Source organism: Heteronotia binoei, chromosome 3 (assembly GCF_032191835.1).
Source record: "Heteronotia binoei isolate CCM8104 ecotype False Entrance Well chromosome 3, APGP_CSIRO_Hbin_v1, whole genome shotgun sequence".
NCBI classification, from domain to species: domain Eukaryota; kingdom Metazoa; phylum Chordata; class Lepidosauria; order Squamata; family Gekkonidae; genus Heteronotia; species Heteronotia binoei.
In genome coordinates this window covers 134,991,503-135,008,210 of record NC_083225.1, presented here as the reverse complement: position 1 = coordinate 135,008,210, position 16,708 = coordinate 134,991,503, and the positions used below count along the sequence as shown (strand labels likewise).

At 41.0% G+C, this 16,708-nt stretch overlaps 1 protein-coding gene across 5 annotated transcripts in view; it reads left to right on the top strand.

Annotated features, from left to right (window-relative positions):
• Positions 1-16,708, top strand: part of EPHA6 (EPH receptor A6) — a 778,455-nt gene that overhangs the window by 200,080 nt on the left and 561,667 nt on the right. For all 5 annotated transcript variants that reach the window (XM_060234505.1, XM_060234502.1, XM_060234503.1 and 2 more), the window contains exon 3: positions 3,106-3,769. In XM_060234505.1, the coding sequence (XP_060090488.1) occupies positions 3,106-3,769 (664 nt within the window). The remainder of the gene's footprint in view (positions 1-3,105; positions 3,770-16,708) is intronic.

Genomic DNA, 16,708 nt, shown 5'->3' with positions numbered 1-16,708 from the left:
TGAGCCGTCCACTTCACTGGAATGGAGTTGAGCCTGGTAGGAAGGTGGCTGCGTGGTGTTAGCCCTCCACAGTGGATTCCATGGTCAGAACTTCATAACCGTTCGCCTGGATAGCTCCTGGCGGCGCAGTTTCCTTTGCTCCAATGCTGGGATGGCTGTCATACGGAATGATGGGAAGCCTTCTGTTCTCCTGGTGGGCACTCTTGTACCAGTCTAGAGTGCCTTTATAGCGTTATGGCTGCTTGTACTGCATAAGTCCCTTTTAGTCCTGGATAGGTTTACTCACACTCCCTGGCCAGACGTGTGCAAGTCACTTCTCCAGGTGCTCTGGCAACCAAGCTGGTAATCACGATGTTCTTTAAGGGGGCTTTTCCTTACAATGCTACAAGCCCCTGACATCTCCTAAAGGTGTACTAAATTGTATCAGCTCAGTGTCTACTTTAAAATGCTTCTTGAATTATAATTGTCATAATAAAACCTTACTCCCATCATACTTTTAAAATTGGTTTCTCCTATGTGGTCACGATGGCATGATGAAAATTTCCATCTGTCTGCTTTGTTTATGTTTTGGTTACTTTTCCCATATATTTTTTTTTTGGTGGGGAAAAATAATATAAAGTTTGTCAAATCTTAAGAGTTCAGCAGAATTCTCACAGGGGTTTGAACAATGGAACCCAGAAGCAAGTATGGGGGGGGGGGAGATGTAGAAAGAAAGATACATTTCTCCCCCACATACCTTTCTCCCCCAAACACATTTATGCATTCTCATCCACCTACTCTCCTTGCTTGCCAAGAACAATTGAAAGCTGACAGCCAATTAGCCCATTGCATAGCTGTTTTTTGCTGGAAACAAGATCTGGTTGTCTCCTGAGCTCACTTCTGGGTTTAGCTAGTTTATGTAAATGACTAATCTATACCATAAACAAGAGCTTTTTTTGAGCACAGGAATGCAGTTCCGGCTGTCTTGGCATCAGGGGGTGTGACTTAATATTCAAATGAGTTCTGCTGGGCTTTTTCTTAAAAAAAAAAAGCTTTGCCATAAGCTATTTGCCTTTTTTAAGGGAGGACTGTGCTATGTAGCCTTTAGCAGTTACCATCATTTGAGCGACTCCATTCTGACTCCAAATGCAGTTAACAATGAATTGTTTATCTTTACCTGCACAGGAACTGAGCCAAGAAATTGTGAGCTTCATCTCCATCTTCCATTAATAAAGGGTTTGGTTGATGCTGCTCAGCATGAAAGGCATTGTCTTTCATGAAAGATATATATCTTTCCCCACCATGGAACAAATGGGCTGTTACAGTAATGGCCCCCCATCAGTGCATGATGCTTCTGGGTACCAAAATTAAACCCATTTAAAGTTCTTCTGTTGACATTCCCCACAGGCTGGGCAATTACCCACGCACGCCAGTCAATGTCTTGTGCCTTACAAGAATTATACAAAGGGCTGAGTCAATTGCATACATCTCCCTATGGGGCACAAATGAACTTGTTCAGTCATGAAATATGATTATTATGATGCTCATCATGACACAGATGTAAAAGCTAATTTTCCTGGTGATATGAACTAAGAAGTATTTCTATGGATTCTGTTTCCACAGTTCTACATGTGCGGTAACATAAGATTATATTACTGTAGCATTCTGTTCTTGGCCTTCCACATCTTTGAGGAAGCTCTATAACCTTTAAGTCATGTGAAATGCAACTGCAGTTTATTTTAACTGGGACCTGCCACTGTGACTATATATCCCCAGTATTATATCTACAGCATGGGCTGTCAATTTGGTTTTGGTGCCATTTAAAAGGCTCTTAAAAGTCCTAACCTGAACTCTTAGAGGTTGGAGTTATTCTGAAGGTCATTTGATGGCAACTGAACTGACATTCTTATGTGGTCTTGACTTGCAAGGTTTTTTAAAAAAAATAATTTATGATTGTATTGCTGTGGCTGGTTTTACTGGTTTTATCAATTTTCATGGTTTTCTATTGCTAAGTTAATGCTGGCTTTATAGTTGATCAAATCTATGCTGCAACTAGTTGTCATTTTTTAAGGTTTTTGACTGGATCTATTTTACTCAGCTAATAAGATTTTCATGAGCTACCTTAAGTGCTTTCAGAAGAAGAGAAATCCCATAAATAAGTAAATGGATTTTAGACAAAGCTTTAATGTGTGAAACTGAGGTAGTACAGCTCATAAGTGAGTACAGGAATATTTCATTAACATTAACCTGCAGGACCGCCTTTCCCTATATATGCCCCATTGAACCTTGTGCAGATTAGGCCAACATATACTTGACCCAAATTATGCCCACCTAGCCTCAGCCAGGGTCAGGACATTTCTGGTGGAATGAGCTCCCACTAGAGATCAGGGCCCTGCAAGAACCTCTTACAATTTCCACATGGTCTGCAAGACAGCTATTCCACCAGGCTTTTTGGTGAGGCAGCAGACATCAAAATACCATCTGCTCCCTCCTGCCATTACCTACCACCATCGACCATTATTTGTTATAATTACAAATTTTGAATCCACAGTCTCCCAAGGGCTGAGTTGACAGCCTGTTGGAAAGTGATCAAATCAACACTAGGACACCAGGGATAGTGCATGAAATAACCTGTACACCATCATAATTTTAAGATGTTTTTATTTTTTTATAAGTAATGCTTGTAACCCACCCTGAGCCTGTTCATGAAAGGGCAGAATAAAAATAAAAAATAAAATAAATATAAATACCTATTAACCATATTAATAAGGATGATGATGACAACTGTCTCCAACTTCCAGAAAAAAATATATTGTAGGATTATCAGTGTATGTTAAGGTCTGTGTATAATTGTTGTAGAAAGAACTGAATATTAATATAAAATATCAAATCTAGCTCAGAAGTAGCTGGAGGAGAGTTCTTCCAATACCAGGTTTCCTTCAAATAGTAACAATCATTAGAATGTTAATAGCCTAATCCGCTGGGTTGCTGAGGCCTTGTTATTATTTTTATTATTTTGGTAAGTTTCAAATTTGGCCTTCCACATCAACAACAAATTCTAATGAATTTCATTATTCTTTGTCCCTTGATATGTATTTTTTTTCATGAAATGCATTTTCTTTTCAGTGGGATGCCATAACAGAAATGGATGAATATAATCGCCCCATTCACACTTACCAGGTATGTAATGTTATGGAAGCAAACCAAAACAACTGGCTCCGTACAAATTGGATCTCCCGTGATGCAGCCCAGAAAATTTATGTGGAAATGAAGTTTACACTGAGGGACTGCAACAGCATTCCATGGGTACTGGGGACATGCAAAGAAACATTTAATCTCTACTACCTGGAATCAGATGAATCCCATGGAATTAAATTCAAACCAAATCAATACAGTAAAATTGATACTATTGCAGCTGATGAAAGTTTTACTCAGATGGATTTGGGTGACCGCATCCTTAAACTGAACACAGAAGTTCGTGAGGTGGGACCAATAAACAGGAAAGGATTTTTTCTTGCTTTTCAAGACATTGGTGCGTGCATTGCTTTGGTCTCTGTCCGTGTTTACTACAAAAAGTGTCCTTTCACTGTACGGAACTTGGCTATGTTTCCTGATACTATTCCAAGGGTTGATTCTTCCTCTTTAGTGGAAGTACGAGGCTCCTGTGTGAAGAGTGCTGAAGAGCGAGACACTCCAAAATTATATTGTGGAGCAGATGGGGACTGGCTTGTGCCTCTAGGACGATGCATCTGTAGTGTCGGGTATGAAGAAGTGGATGGTTCCTGCCATGGTAAGAAAATTGTTTTTGATTGGATTCCAAGGCAATCTTTGGTTTCTTTCTTACTCACATAGATCACAGTTCATTTTTCTTTTAACTTCATGGCCAAACTTTCTCTAATAAAGGGTAAATGGAGCTCATTATCTGGTTCATACCTGGAGGTTGCTTGGGATATATTCAGACAAGGACTATACTCAACAAAGAATGGGGTGGTGATATTTTTTAAAACTAAAGCTATGGGCTTTTAAGAAACTCATAAGCAAAGTGGATTGCTGGTTGTGAAGAATAATGAAATGGAGTTACAGGATGGATACCAAGTAATTAAGTGGAATGAATATGCCAAGTATAACAGAAGAGAAAGGATTTAGTATAATGTACTTAAAGAATCTGGAATGGATACATCTGAGAAAAACAATATATTAGGCCAACACTTATTCTTTGCAGTAATATATGTTATATTAATTGGAATATTATTACAAAAAATTAACAATAATTTCACGTGAAAAAATATAGCAGGTAGATGCCCTAGGTATATGCTAAAATAGAAATTCATTGCAGTATATTTCTTTCATGCACTAAATTTTCTTGTACTAGTGTTTGATGAGGTTGCATATATAATATCCACTGTGTAATTCTGCAGCATGATTGTCATCTTTACATAGCTATATAGAAAAAGCAGAGAATAATTTATTGTTAGTGTACCAGGAAATGTTATGAATGGTGCCTCTTGATAACACTTTTGTTGCTTGAAAACACTTGCCCTGTATGGGTTAGAGTGCTGACGTAAGTGAGCCCAAGATTTTGCAGTTGTTCATGCCATGCTGTTTCATTGTGAATGACAGGAATTCATACTATCAATTTTATTTATTTATTTTAAATTTATATGGAAGATTTAAGGAACAGAGACCAATTTTGGTGGTTGTTTTCCCAATCAGCAAGTGAAACTAGCTTTCCCAAAGACACTGTTGTTACCAGAGTTCCATCATGCTAGATTATTGTAATTTGTTCTATGCACTGCATTTGTGAAATGCATTGTATGTGGAACGATTACAAGATCCTGCCACAATAGTACCATTTTATTACTTTTCTTAGAGGATGGGAAATGAATTGTCTCGGGCTATGTAGATGCTCATGAGATTAGAGCTGGGAAATTACTGAAGATTTGGGAGTAGTGCCTTGGAAGGGTGAAGTTTGGGGGGGAAAGGGAATTCAGTGGAGATGTGATGCCTCAGAGTTCACCTTACTGAGCTGCCATTTCCTCCAGGGGAATGTAATTCCAGGAGAACTCCAAATCACACCTGAAGGTTAGGAACTATACACAAGATCTCTTTTTACCTTGGATTCAAATAAATGCAGGGTGAGAAGCACACACAGCTCATCTGGCCTCTGTCTTTTTAATCAACCATCATCTTTGACTTAAAAAAAACCCCTCTCTGTGCAAACACAGGTAGATTATAAAGCAGTTTACATGGCTAAACCTACTTAGCTGAGTCTGGGGTGTTTCCCACACTGAAGTGTAAGGTCTAGGATTCTGTGTATGTGGAACATCTAAAATGAGGGATAACACCCCCAGTACCATTTTTAGTTGGAAAAATTATGCAGAGTGGAAGGCAACAGCCCATTCTTTCCCAACACAGCAATTCCCAGTCCAGCTGTATTACCCTTTATTTTTTAAACCAACAGTCCGTGTACCTACTGTGTGGCTGTGGAGAGAGAAAGTACAGTCTGGGAAAGACAAAACAGCTGCACTAAAAGTTAACAGGAAAGTGATAAGATAAAACTATTTAAAAACAATTCCTTCTATCAAGGCAAGATAAAAGTTAGAAGATTGAAAACAACTTAGTGTTTTTAGGAGCAAAAAAACAAGTGTCTGCCTTCCTTCGAGTCTGCACAGTTGGCCATCTAGCTAAAGCTAAACCTGTGATCTTGTCTAGGACTAGTTTCTCTAGCTGGTTCGATACAGATTGTATAGCTTGGAAACAAGAATTGAGAGCACAATTTAAAGAGACCTGTCACTCCAAAGGCCCAACAAAAATTAAGGCTTATATTGCTTGTAAAACAGCCTACCTGGAGCTTATTACATCCAAAAAGAAAGTTTTCTTTGAAAATAAATGGGAACAACTTTACCACTCGATAAAATCTAATGATAATAAGGCTTTCTGGAGAATCATTTTGGGTAATCTAAAAAACAATTCTGTTACTGACCCAAATATTTCTGTGCAAACATGGGTTGATTACTTCTCTAACATTTTTGCTGCTCCATGTGTATCCCCTCCTATCTTAGCAAACCCCACAGTTATTGAAATGCCGATCTGGCCTCCAGTAACTCGAGAGGAAATCAGTGATTTAATGAAGGATTTAAAAGCGGGTAAAGCACCAGGCCCTGATGGCCTTCCCGCTGAGGTATTCACAAAGTTTGCCAATTGGTGGCTCTTGCCCCTTGCAAAATTATTCTCTTTCATTGATCTGCATGGCTCCGTCCCAGACTCTTGGCTTGATTCTATAATTATCCCAATATACAAAAAAAAGGGGGGGGGGTGGAGTTACCAGAAAATTTCCACCCCATTAGTTTATTATCTATAGTGGGCAAATTGTATGCCAAACATTTAGATTAATTGACTGGATGAGCCTAGGCAACATCAAAGGTCCTGAACAAATTGGCTTCTTCAAAGGCAAATCTGCAATGGACCATTCCTGCACTCTTCAAAGGCAAATCTGCAATGGACCATTGCTGCACTCTGGCCTTCCTTGCTGAAAAATATATGCATACCGGGACAAAAAAATTATATGCTGCCATCATCGAAGGGCGCGTTTGATTCAATAGATAGAGCCCAACTAAGCTAGGTTACCTGGGAATGGACCCTCGTCTGCTGTTTCTCTTGAGGAAACTTCATTCTAATACTTTTTGCCAAGTAAAATATTCCTCTAGTGGGGACTTGACTAGCAAAATCCCAGTGTTAAAGGGGGTTAAACAAGGTTGCATGCTGGCCCCACATCTTTTTAATTTATTTTTAACTGACCTGGTACAATTTTTGAACCCTATTAATGGTCATCCGCCTAAACTAGCAAGCCAAGCGGTCCCCTTATTACTTTATGCCGATGATACTACCATCCTCTCTTGCACAAGTGTGGGCCTGCAAAGGTATTTGAATGTCTTCTATGACTACTGTAATTGTAATTCACTCTCTATCAATTATGCCAAATCTAAAGTAGTTGTCTTTTCAAATTGCTGGTGCCCACAGAAATGGTTTACTGGCGACTCAACAATTGAGCAAACAAAATTTTTTAAATACTTGGGGATCACTTTTAATCACAAGTTGAGCTGGGTTTCACATCGTAACAACACCGTCAACTTGGCTAAATGTTCGGCTGCTCAAATTAAAGTTTTTCTTTGCAAGGGGCAACCAATTAGTTCCGCAGCAATTAAGGTGTTCAAAGCTAAAACGCTAACCCAAATTCTCTGTGGTATCCCTATATGGATCTCAGCATTTATGAGGAAAGTGGAGGGCATTCATGCCTCATTCTTTAGACAGATTCTTGGTATGCCAAAATGTGTGTCCTACTTTGCTCTCTGCTCTGAAGTGGGTCAGTCTTTGGTGGAGACAAAAGCCTGGATTCCAGTGTTTAAATTCTGGCTCAAAATTCACTTTAGAACAGATCCTAACAGCCTTCTTGATTGTATGAAAAGAGACCCATATATTTCATCCTGGACAGCAGTGCTTATGTCAAACTTAACCAGTTGGGGATAGAGATTGATGATTTTTTTACTTCTGATGAGTCATATATCTTCAGATGTATTAAATTGAGACTGTGGGAGTTGGAAGAAATGAAACTACAGCCAACAGACCCTTATATTTGCTCCCCAACTTCCTTAGGTCTTTATGCTTTCTGTGGCAAAATGCCGCATTATCTATCAGATTTAACCATTCCAAGTCATCACAGGGCATTTTTGTTAGCTAGACTAAATGTGTTTCCCTCCAAAGTTTTACAAGGGAGATATCATCGAGTCCCTTTAGGCAACAGACTCTGTTCCTGTGGAGCGAATGTTCCCGACTCAGTTCAGCATATATTGCTTGATTATTCCTTTTATCATAATCTCCGTAAAGATTTATTTTGCAAGCTTTCTTTCTCCCCAGATTTGTCTATTCTGCCACCCTGTTATTATTTATTGAACAATACTGAGGGGGAGATTAGCGAGGCTGTGGCAAAATTTTTGGCTGACATTCTTAAATTTAAATTTGACCATGTTTGAATGCATCTGTAAGCTTGGTTTCATTTTGATTTTATCTCCAATGTTTAAATTTTTATATTCTGTGTATTTTTATTTGCAACTGTTATGCCATTAAAGGTTTGGTATGGTATGGTAAGTACAGTCTGGGAACTTAGACTCACTCTTTTAAAAATGTAACATCTAGTCTGGCCGCTTTTGACTGAACAGAGTAGGGAACTACCATTGTGCAATGGTACTATAACAACACTTTAAAGGAAAATGTGCATTGCTCTTCTTAGGGAGAATAGAATTTTGTCACCAAGTCTAACCTCAGTTTACCTATGAATTACAGCCTAAATATTCAGTAGTAGTAGTTTAGAAAAAAGTTGTTTTGTAATACTTTATATTAACGTTCCAAAAAAGTAGATTCTCCCCCCCCCCCTTCATACATTTTTGATTGTGTGCATTCAAGAAGAGGTTCTGAGTTTCTGCTGAACAAGCAAGACCTAAGCATAATAAATAGCAGGCATACAAAAAAAAATCTTTATTTTATTTAATTGCTCAAGAACTGGGGAATTAGCGTTTACTGATCATGTTCTAGCTATCCTTAATATTTCTGAGGTTTTATACATTATTCTCAGAGGTGAATGACTTTAATACATTTGTACATCTTCAAATGAATGTCTTTGATTGATGGTGTTCTTGCTGTGTTTTAAATTCTGCTCAATACATATGTGTCCATACAAGTGTGAATGATTCAGAATGAAGCAGCAGGACTAAAAAGCCCTAAAAATCAGTCTTCTGTCTACAAACTGTTTTATAAACTGAACAGTAACTGCAAACAGCTCAGAATTTCTGGTTCACTTGTCAGCACTGCAGATAAGCTATCATTGTGATGCTGTACCACAGATTGCAAATTCTGTCTGGAAAAGTGTAGAAAATGTTCACAGAGCATAGGATCACATGGTTCAGATAGCATTTTCAGTCTATGGTATGGATAGTTTGTTATCTTGCTCTGATGCAGAGGCCCCTAGAAGACTGTCTGAGCTGCTGTGCCAGTACAGGGAGAAATCATCTTGTTAAGAAATACCTCACAAGGAGCTTGTTCCATATTCTATTCCATGTTATGATGGACTCTGGGTGTTAATAAGGCTTGCAGAAATGAGCCATTTTGCTGCTGCTTCCACACTGCTGATGGCGTTTACAGCATATCCATATTTTTAGATGTTTATAGCGCATTTGTTTTCCTATTGGGGTTCCAAAGAAACATAATATTATTATCTTCTCCTTAGTATTATCATTACAACAATAACCCTGCGAGGTATGTTAGGATGAAAGAGTGGATGATACATGGTCACCCAGCAAATTTCCATGGAAGAATGGGAATTTGACCTTGTGTCTCTTAGATCCTTGTCCTATACTCTAACCACTACAAAATTTAAAACAGCCATTTATAAAACACAAGCTCACAGGCCCACATAAAACTGGAAAATTAAAATACACACCTATTAGGTAAAGCATGAGATTTTTTTAAAAAAATAGCTTGCTCTGTTACCCCAAATAGACAGTCTTCACCAGGGATCTTTTTATAGAAAAATAGGTGGTAGAGCTCATTAGCATAACTCATGAGCATATTCCACCACCCCCAGCCAAAAGCAACCTGATGCAAGAAAGGAGGTCCCCAGGCGAGCGAGGCCTGCTTGGGCTGGCTAGAGATCCAGTCAGCCCAAACAGGCCTCTCTCGCCTGGGGCTCTCCTAGACCACCACCACCCCAGTCAAAAGGCCAGCAAGCCACTTGCCGCCCAAAATCACATAAGAAGCGGAGAAAGGGTGGCATAGGGGGTTAATGAGGGCTGCTGGGGTGTGGCAAAGCCCCTGGTGGCTGGCTGCATGCTCTCCTAATCCAGGGATTATTGTGCAGTTGCACTTACTAGTCAAAGGACAAGGTAGGTGTGGAGGAAGAGGGGGAACCCTCTGAAAGATTCAGCAGCTGTGCTTCTGTGAGCTCCTGCTAAATCTGAGGCTGGTCTCCACTTTAGTTTGGGTGAATTAGCTTGGAGATGGAGCAAGAGGTGGGTAACTGGAATATCCATCTATGTATACTGGGATTTGTTTCTTTTGAGAACTCTCAGAAACAACCAGGTAGTTGTTCAACTGAGAGAGTTTTTATTAAGTAGAGGATAAAATACACACCATAAACCTACACAAGTGCTAAGAAAGGCAGGGAGGATCCAGCCAACTACAGCCCATTGTTGAACTTCCTGTTCCTGAGTAAGGTAGCTGAGAGAGCAGTAGCAGAACAGAAGAAGAAAAGAAGACTGCAGATTTATACCCCGCCCTTCTCTCTGAATCAAAGTCTCAGAGCGACTTTGTTGTTGTTGTTAAGTCGCACAGTCAAGTCCAACTCTTTGCGACCCCATGGACAAAGTCACGCCAGGACCTCCTGTCTTCTACCATCCTCCGAAGTCTGCTCAAATTCGTGTTAGTTACATTAGTAACATTGTCCAGCCATCACATCTTTTGCCGTCCCCTTTTTCTTTTGCCTTCTGTCTTTCCCAGCATCAGGATCTTCTCCAGTGAGTGCTCCCTTCTCATTTGGTGGCCAAAGTATTTGATCTTCAGCTTCAGCATCTGACTTTCCAGGGAACAGTCAGGGTTGATTTCCCTTAGGACTGACTGATTTGATCTTCTTGCAGTCCAAGGAACTCTCAAGATTCTTCTCCAGCACCACAGCTTGAAAGCATCTATTCTTCTGCGCTCAGCCTTCCATATGGCCCAATTCTCACAGCCATACATTACTACTGGAAATACCATCACTTTGACTATACAGACTTTTGTCCATATACGGCAGAGTGATGTCTCTACTTTTTATTATACTGCCTAGGTTCACCATAGCTGTCCTCCCAAGGAGCAAACGTCTTTTAATTTCATGGCTACAGTCACCATCTGCAGTGATCTTGGATCTCAGAAATGTGAAGTCTGTCACTACTTCCATGTCTTCCCCTTCTATTTGCCAAGGTGTGATGGGACCGGATGCCATGATCTTAGTTTTTTTGATGTTGAGTTTCAAGCCTACTTTTGTGCTCTCCTCTTTCACCCTCAACAAGAGGTTCTTTAGGTTTTCCTCACTTTCTGTCATTAGAGTGGTGTCATCTGCATATCTGAGGTTGTTTATGTTTTTCCCGGCAATTTTAATCCCGGCTTCTGCTTCATCCAGGCCAGCATTCCGCATGATGTATTCTGCATATAAATTAAATAAGCAGGGTGACAATATACATCCTTGTCAAACCCCCTTTCCTATTCTAAACCAACCAGTTGCTCCATATGCTGTTTTGACAGTTGCTTCTTGACCCTTATACAGGTTTCTCAGGAGACATGTGAGGTGGGCTGGTACTCTCATCTTCTTAAGGCCTTGCCACAGTTTGCTGTGATCCACACAATCAAAGGCTTTAGTGTAGTCAATGAAGCAGAAATAGACGTTTTCTAATACTTCCATGCTTTCTCCATAATCCAGTGAATGTTGGCAATTTGATCTCTAGTTCCTCTACCTCTCCAAAACCCAGCTGGAACTTCTGGTAGTTCCCGATCGACATACTGCTGAAGCCTAGCTTGTAGGATCTTTAAAATGACCTTGCTGGCATGTGAAATGAGTGCAATGGTGCAATAGTTTGAACATTCCTTGGCATTACCCTTCTTTGGGATTGGGATATAAACTGACCTTTTCCAATCCTGTGGCCACTGTTGTGTTTTCCAAATTTGCTGACATAATGTGTGCATCACTTTAACAGCATCATCATTTTAGGACTTTGAATAGCTCAACTGGGATAGCTAATTTTGTTGTTAGTAATGCTTTCTAAGGCCCATTTGACTTTACACTCCAGAATGTCTGGCTCAAGGTCAGTGATTTCACCGTCATGGTTGTCAAGGACATTGAGATCCTTCTTGTATAATTCTTCTGTGTATTCTTGACACCTCTTCCTGATCTCTTCTGCTTCTGTTAGGTCCCTACCGTTTTTGTCCTTTATTATGGCCATCTTTGCACGAAACATTCCCTTGATTTCTCCAATTTTCTTGAAGAGATATCTTGTCCTTCCCATTCTATTATTTTCCTCTATTGTTTTGCATTGTTCCTTCAGGAAAGCCTCCTTATCTCTCCTTGCTGTTCTTTGGAAATCTGCATTCAGTTGGGTGAATCTTTCCTTTTCACCTTTGCCTTTCACTTTCCTTCTTTCCTCAGCTATTTGTAAAGCCTCATCAGACAGCCACTTTGCTTTATTGCATTTCTTTTCTTTGGGATGGTGCTGATTGCTGCCTTCTGTACAATGTCACGAACCTCCGTCCATAGTTCTTCAGGCACTCTATCAACTCTAGTTCCTTAAACCTATTCTTCACCTCCACTGTATATTCATAAGGAATGTGATCAAGGTCAAGCCTGAATGGCCTAATGGTTTCCCCAGTTTTCTTCAGTTTAAGCTTGAAGTTTGCAATGAGTAGCTCATGATCTGAGCCGCAGTCAGCTCAAGGTCTTGTTTTTGCTGACTGTAAGGAGCTTTTCAATCTTTGACTGCAGAGTATATAATCAATCTGATTTCTGTGTTGCCCATCAGGTGATGTCCATGTGTAGAGTCGCCTTTTAGGTTATTGGAAGAGGGTGTTTGCTATGACCAGTTTGTTCTCTTGACAAAACTCTATTAGCCTTTGCCCAGCTTCATTTTGTTCTCCAAGGCCAAACTTGTCAGTTGTTCCGGTTACCTTTTGACTTCCTACTTTGGCATTCCGGTCCCGTATGATGAGGAGGACATCTTTTTTTGGTGTTAGTTCTAGAAGGTGTTGTAGACCACTTCAGTCTCTTCTGCATCTGTGGTTGGGGCATAGACTTGGATTACTGTGATATTGAATGCTTTGCCTTGGATACGGACTGAGATCATTCTGTCATTTTTGAAATTGTATCCCATTACTGCCTTTCTCACTCTCTTGTTAACTATAAAGGCCACACCATTTCTTCTATAGGATTCTTGCCCACAGTAATAGATGTAATGATCCGCTGAGTTAAATTCACCCATTCCTGTCCATTTTAGTTCACTGATTCCCAATATGTCAATGTTCCATCTTGCCATCTCTTGTTTGACCACATACAGCTTACCTTGATTTATAGATCTTACATTCCACGTTCCAATGCAGTATTGTTCTTTGCAGCATTGGACTGTTCTTTCACCACCAGACGCACCCACAGCTGAGCATCCTTTCAGCTTTGGTACAGCCGCTTCATTCTTTCTGTGGTTACTTGTACTAGCCCTCTGCTCTTTCCCAGTAACGTTGGGTAGCTTCCGACCTAAGGGGCTCATCTTCCAGTGCCATATATTTTAGTCTTTTGTTACTGTCCATTGGGTTTTCTTGGCAAGGATACTGGAGTGGATTGCCATTTCCTTCTCCAGTGGATCACATTTTGTCTGGGATCTCAGCTGTGGCCTGTCCATCTTGGGTAGACCTGCATGGCATAGCCCACAGCCACATTGAACCGCATAAGCCCTCTCACCACATCAATCCATGAGAGAGCAGAGCAGCTTACAATCTCCTATACCTTCTCCCCCCACAACAGACACCCTGTGAGGTGGGTGGGGCTGTCACAACAGCTGCCCTTTCAAGGACAACTCCTGTGATAGCTATGGCTAACCCAAGGCCATTCCAGCAGCTGCAAGTGGAGGAGTGGGGAATCAAACCTGTTCTCCCAGATAAGAGTCCACACCCTTAACCACTATACCAAACAGGCCTTCCTGGATGGCTCCTCCATCCTGGACCCATCTTAGTCCAGCTTCCACCCTGGGTATGGAATGGAGATGGCTCTGGTTACCCTAATGGATGACCTCCAGAGACACCTGGATCAAGGTGGGTCAGCTCTGCTACTATTACTTGATCTGACAGCATTTGATGTGGTTGATTATGATCTTATGACCCACCACCTTGCAACGTGGGGATATGAGGGAAGACCCTACAATGGTTTGTCTCTTTTCTTCAAGATTGGGGTCAAAGGGTGGCACTTGGTGAGAGAGTTTCACCATATTACCCTTTGGTGTGAGCTGATCCTCTCTCCTATGTTATTTAACATCTATATGTGCCTCCTTGCCCATCTTGGGTTGCAAAGGGACATGTGTAACTATGCCAATTTGTGTATAGTATTAAATGTATTGTAGAATTAGTTACATGAGTATATTTTGTTCATTTAAACTGTAAATTTCCATCTGCATGTTTTGTGAAGTGTTATTTGTTTACATACTTGGCCATTTACATAATGGAAAGATAGTGTGTAACTTTTAAAATCAGGGATAAACTAGTAAAATAATAATTGCTATACTGGGCACTGTTGCTACTGCAAATCTCTGATGGCCAGTTTTATCCATGTATGGTGGCAAAGTCTTCATGCAGTTGAGTTTTGGGGAAATATTTAGAAAAAGCTCCTCTCCATCTCCAAATGTCCAAGAATTTTCCAACCTGGAGCTGGCAAGAAGACCAATAATCTTTTTTTTTTTCATTACAAGTTGTAGAAGTCCTCTATTCAAATTTGGGCTTTGGCACCAGGAAAAGTAAGTTTTAATTATTTTCCTCATGCCATGTTTTTCTACCAATGGGCAACATTATCTCCAGGGTAACACTGAAAATTAGGAGAAGGGCACAAAGGTAAGAGTTAGTCCTCCTGCATTGTGGCTGTAATTAAAACCAAGAGCCCCATGGCTGCAAGTGCAATAAAAAACACTGCAGATTTATTCATTGATTTTCCATCATGTTTTGTTTAACCCTCACAAGGCAGTTGTCTTCAGTAGACTTGGAATGGCGTGATTCTACTTAGGATTACAATGACTCAAACATTCTTTTTGATAAAATCTGATGATCAGATATAAAACTCATAGCATAATTTATGGTAACATAATCCTTGACTGTGTCAAGAATGATTGTATCGTCAATGGGAACATCCCAGGGGTTATAAACAAACATGTATAGAACATTTTATTGTGTGTGATGTTATTGTTGCTACTTGCCTTGGTTCCTGAGTAGGGATGTGCAAAAAAAAAAAAAATGGGTAGTACATGGATTCAGAAATATATGAAGGAAAAAAATATGGAATCCTGTATATTTCTGAATTCCATAGTCGGAATAGCCGCATATATGGTAGATGCACGTCTATTTCCAAATATTCGGCCCTATGAACCATTGAAATCAATGGCAAATAGGGTATATTTGAAGCCGCCTGGAGGGGAGGGGGTTTGAGGGAGAACCCCCAAATTTGCAGGGGACCTGCAGGGGACTCTCCCCTACAAACCCCCCAAGTCCCAAAAAGATTGGGGCAGGGGGTCCAATTCCTGGGGCACCCAAAGCCAAACCTAACTTCACACCAGAGAATCTCTATAGGACCCAAATGCACTATACACATCTATCTACTCTATGAACCCTGCCACACAAAACACAATCTGCTCCACACAAAACACACTCCACAGAGCAGACCTGGCTGCAGCAAACCCAGATGCCAGCTCTCCAGCCCTGCCCCAAAGAACGCGAGGAGAGCTGGCCAAGCACAACAAGCATGCTGGCTCTGGGTCTCTCACCCAGGTGCCAGCTTCCCTGCCACAGAACACACAATCTACAGATGCCACCTCTCCAGCCCTGCCCCAAAGAATGTGGGGAGAGCTGGCCAAGCACAACAAGCATGCTAGCTCTGGGTCTCTCACCCAGGTGCCAGCTTCCCTGCCACAGAACACACAATCTTCAGATGCCAGCTCTCCAACCCTGCCCCAAACAACACAACTCTCAAACAAGAGAAGCGGTGGACAGATCCAAACAACAACAACAGATCCAAACAGACCACTGAGAAACAACTGTTAAAAAAGTGACCCTTTTTAACAATGAAAATTAGGCCAAACAGCCCCCCTCCACAAGAACCAGAACCAGAAGAGAAAAGGAACAACAGCAGCACAACACAGCAGCAACAAATCAAACACAGATTCCTTTTAAAACAGTAAAAAACTTAACTTTTAACAATACAGGAACTTTACCAACCCCTCCCCCCCAAAAAAACCCCCTTCACCCTAACCCCAAGAAATCCAAGCCACCCAAATCAGGAAAAGTAAAAGGACACTGCACTTTAAAAAGTCCTCTCACTAAAGTAAGATATGGGCAAATTGGCAGAAAAAACCCCACCCCAGGCCCCCTCCCCCAGCAGAACCCCCTAACCCTAACTGCAAATAAGCTACCCACCACCCAAACCTGGATAAGTAAAGAGACTCTGAGTCTTAAAAAGTCCTTTTACCAACTAAAATAAAAACAAGAATCCCAAGACTGTCTTACCTTAGACGTCTTCTCTACTCCAGGCGAGTCTGGTAAGGCTGAGAGAGAGCAGCAGCAATTGAGGCCAAGGGCCAGCACAGCACAATCTCTCTCTCACACCAACACACACCAACACAGCAGCAATGGAGGAGTCCAGCCAGGCAGACTCCTTAAAAAGGTTCACTGGCCCTACAGAGAGCAGTTTCAAAAAACAGAACTGCTCTGTGATTGGCCAGACAACAGTGCTTACTTGGATACCCAAGTAAGCAAAAGATCAAAAGAACAACAATGTTGCTGATGGCTGGGGGATCAGCTACACAACAGCCCTGCAAAGCATGCATTTGCAATGCATTTTGCAAATGCATGCTTTGGATTGGCTGCTAGGGCTCCTCTTCCCCCTCCCTCCCCTCCCAGACCCCACAGG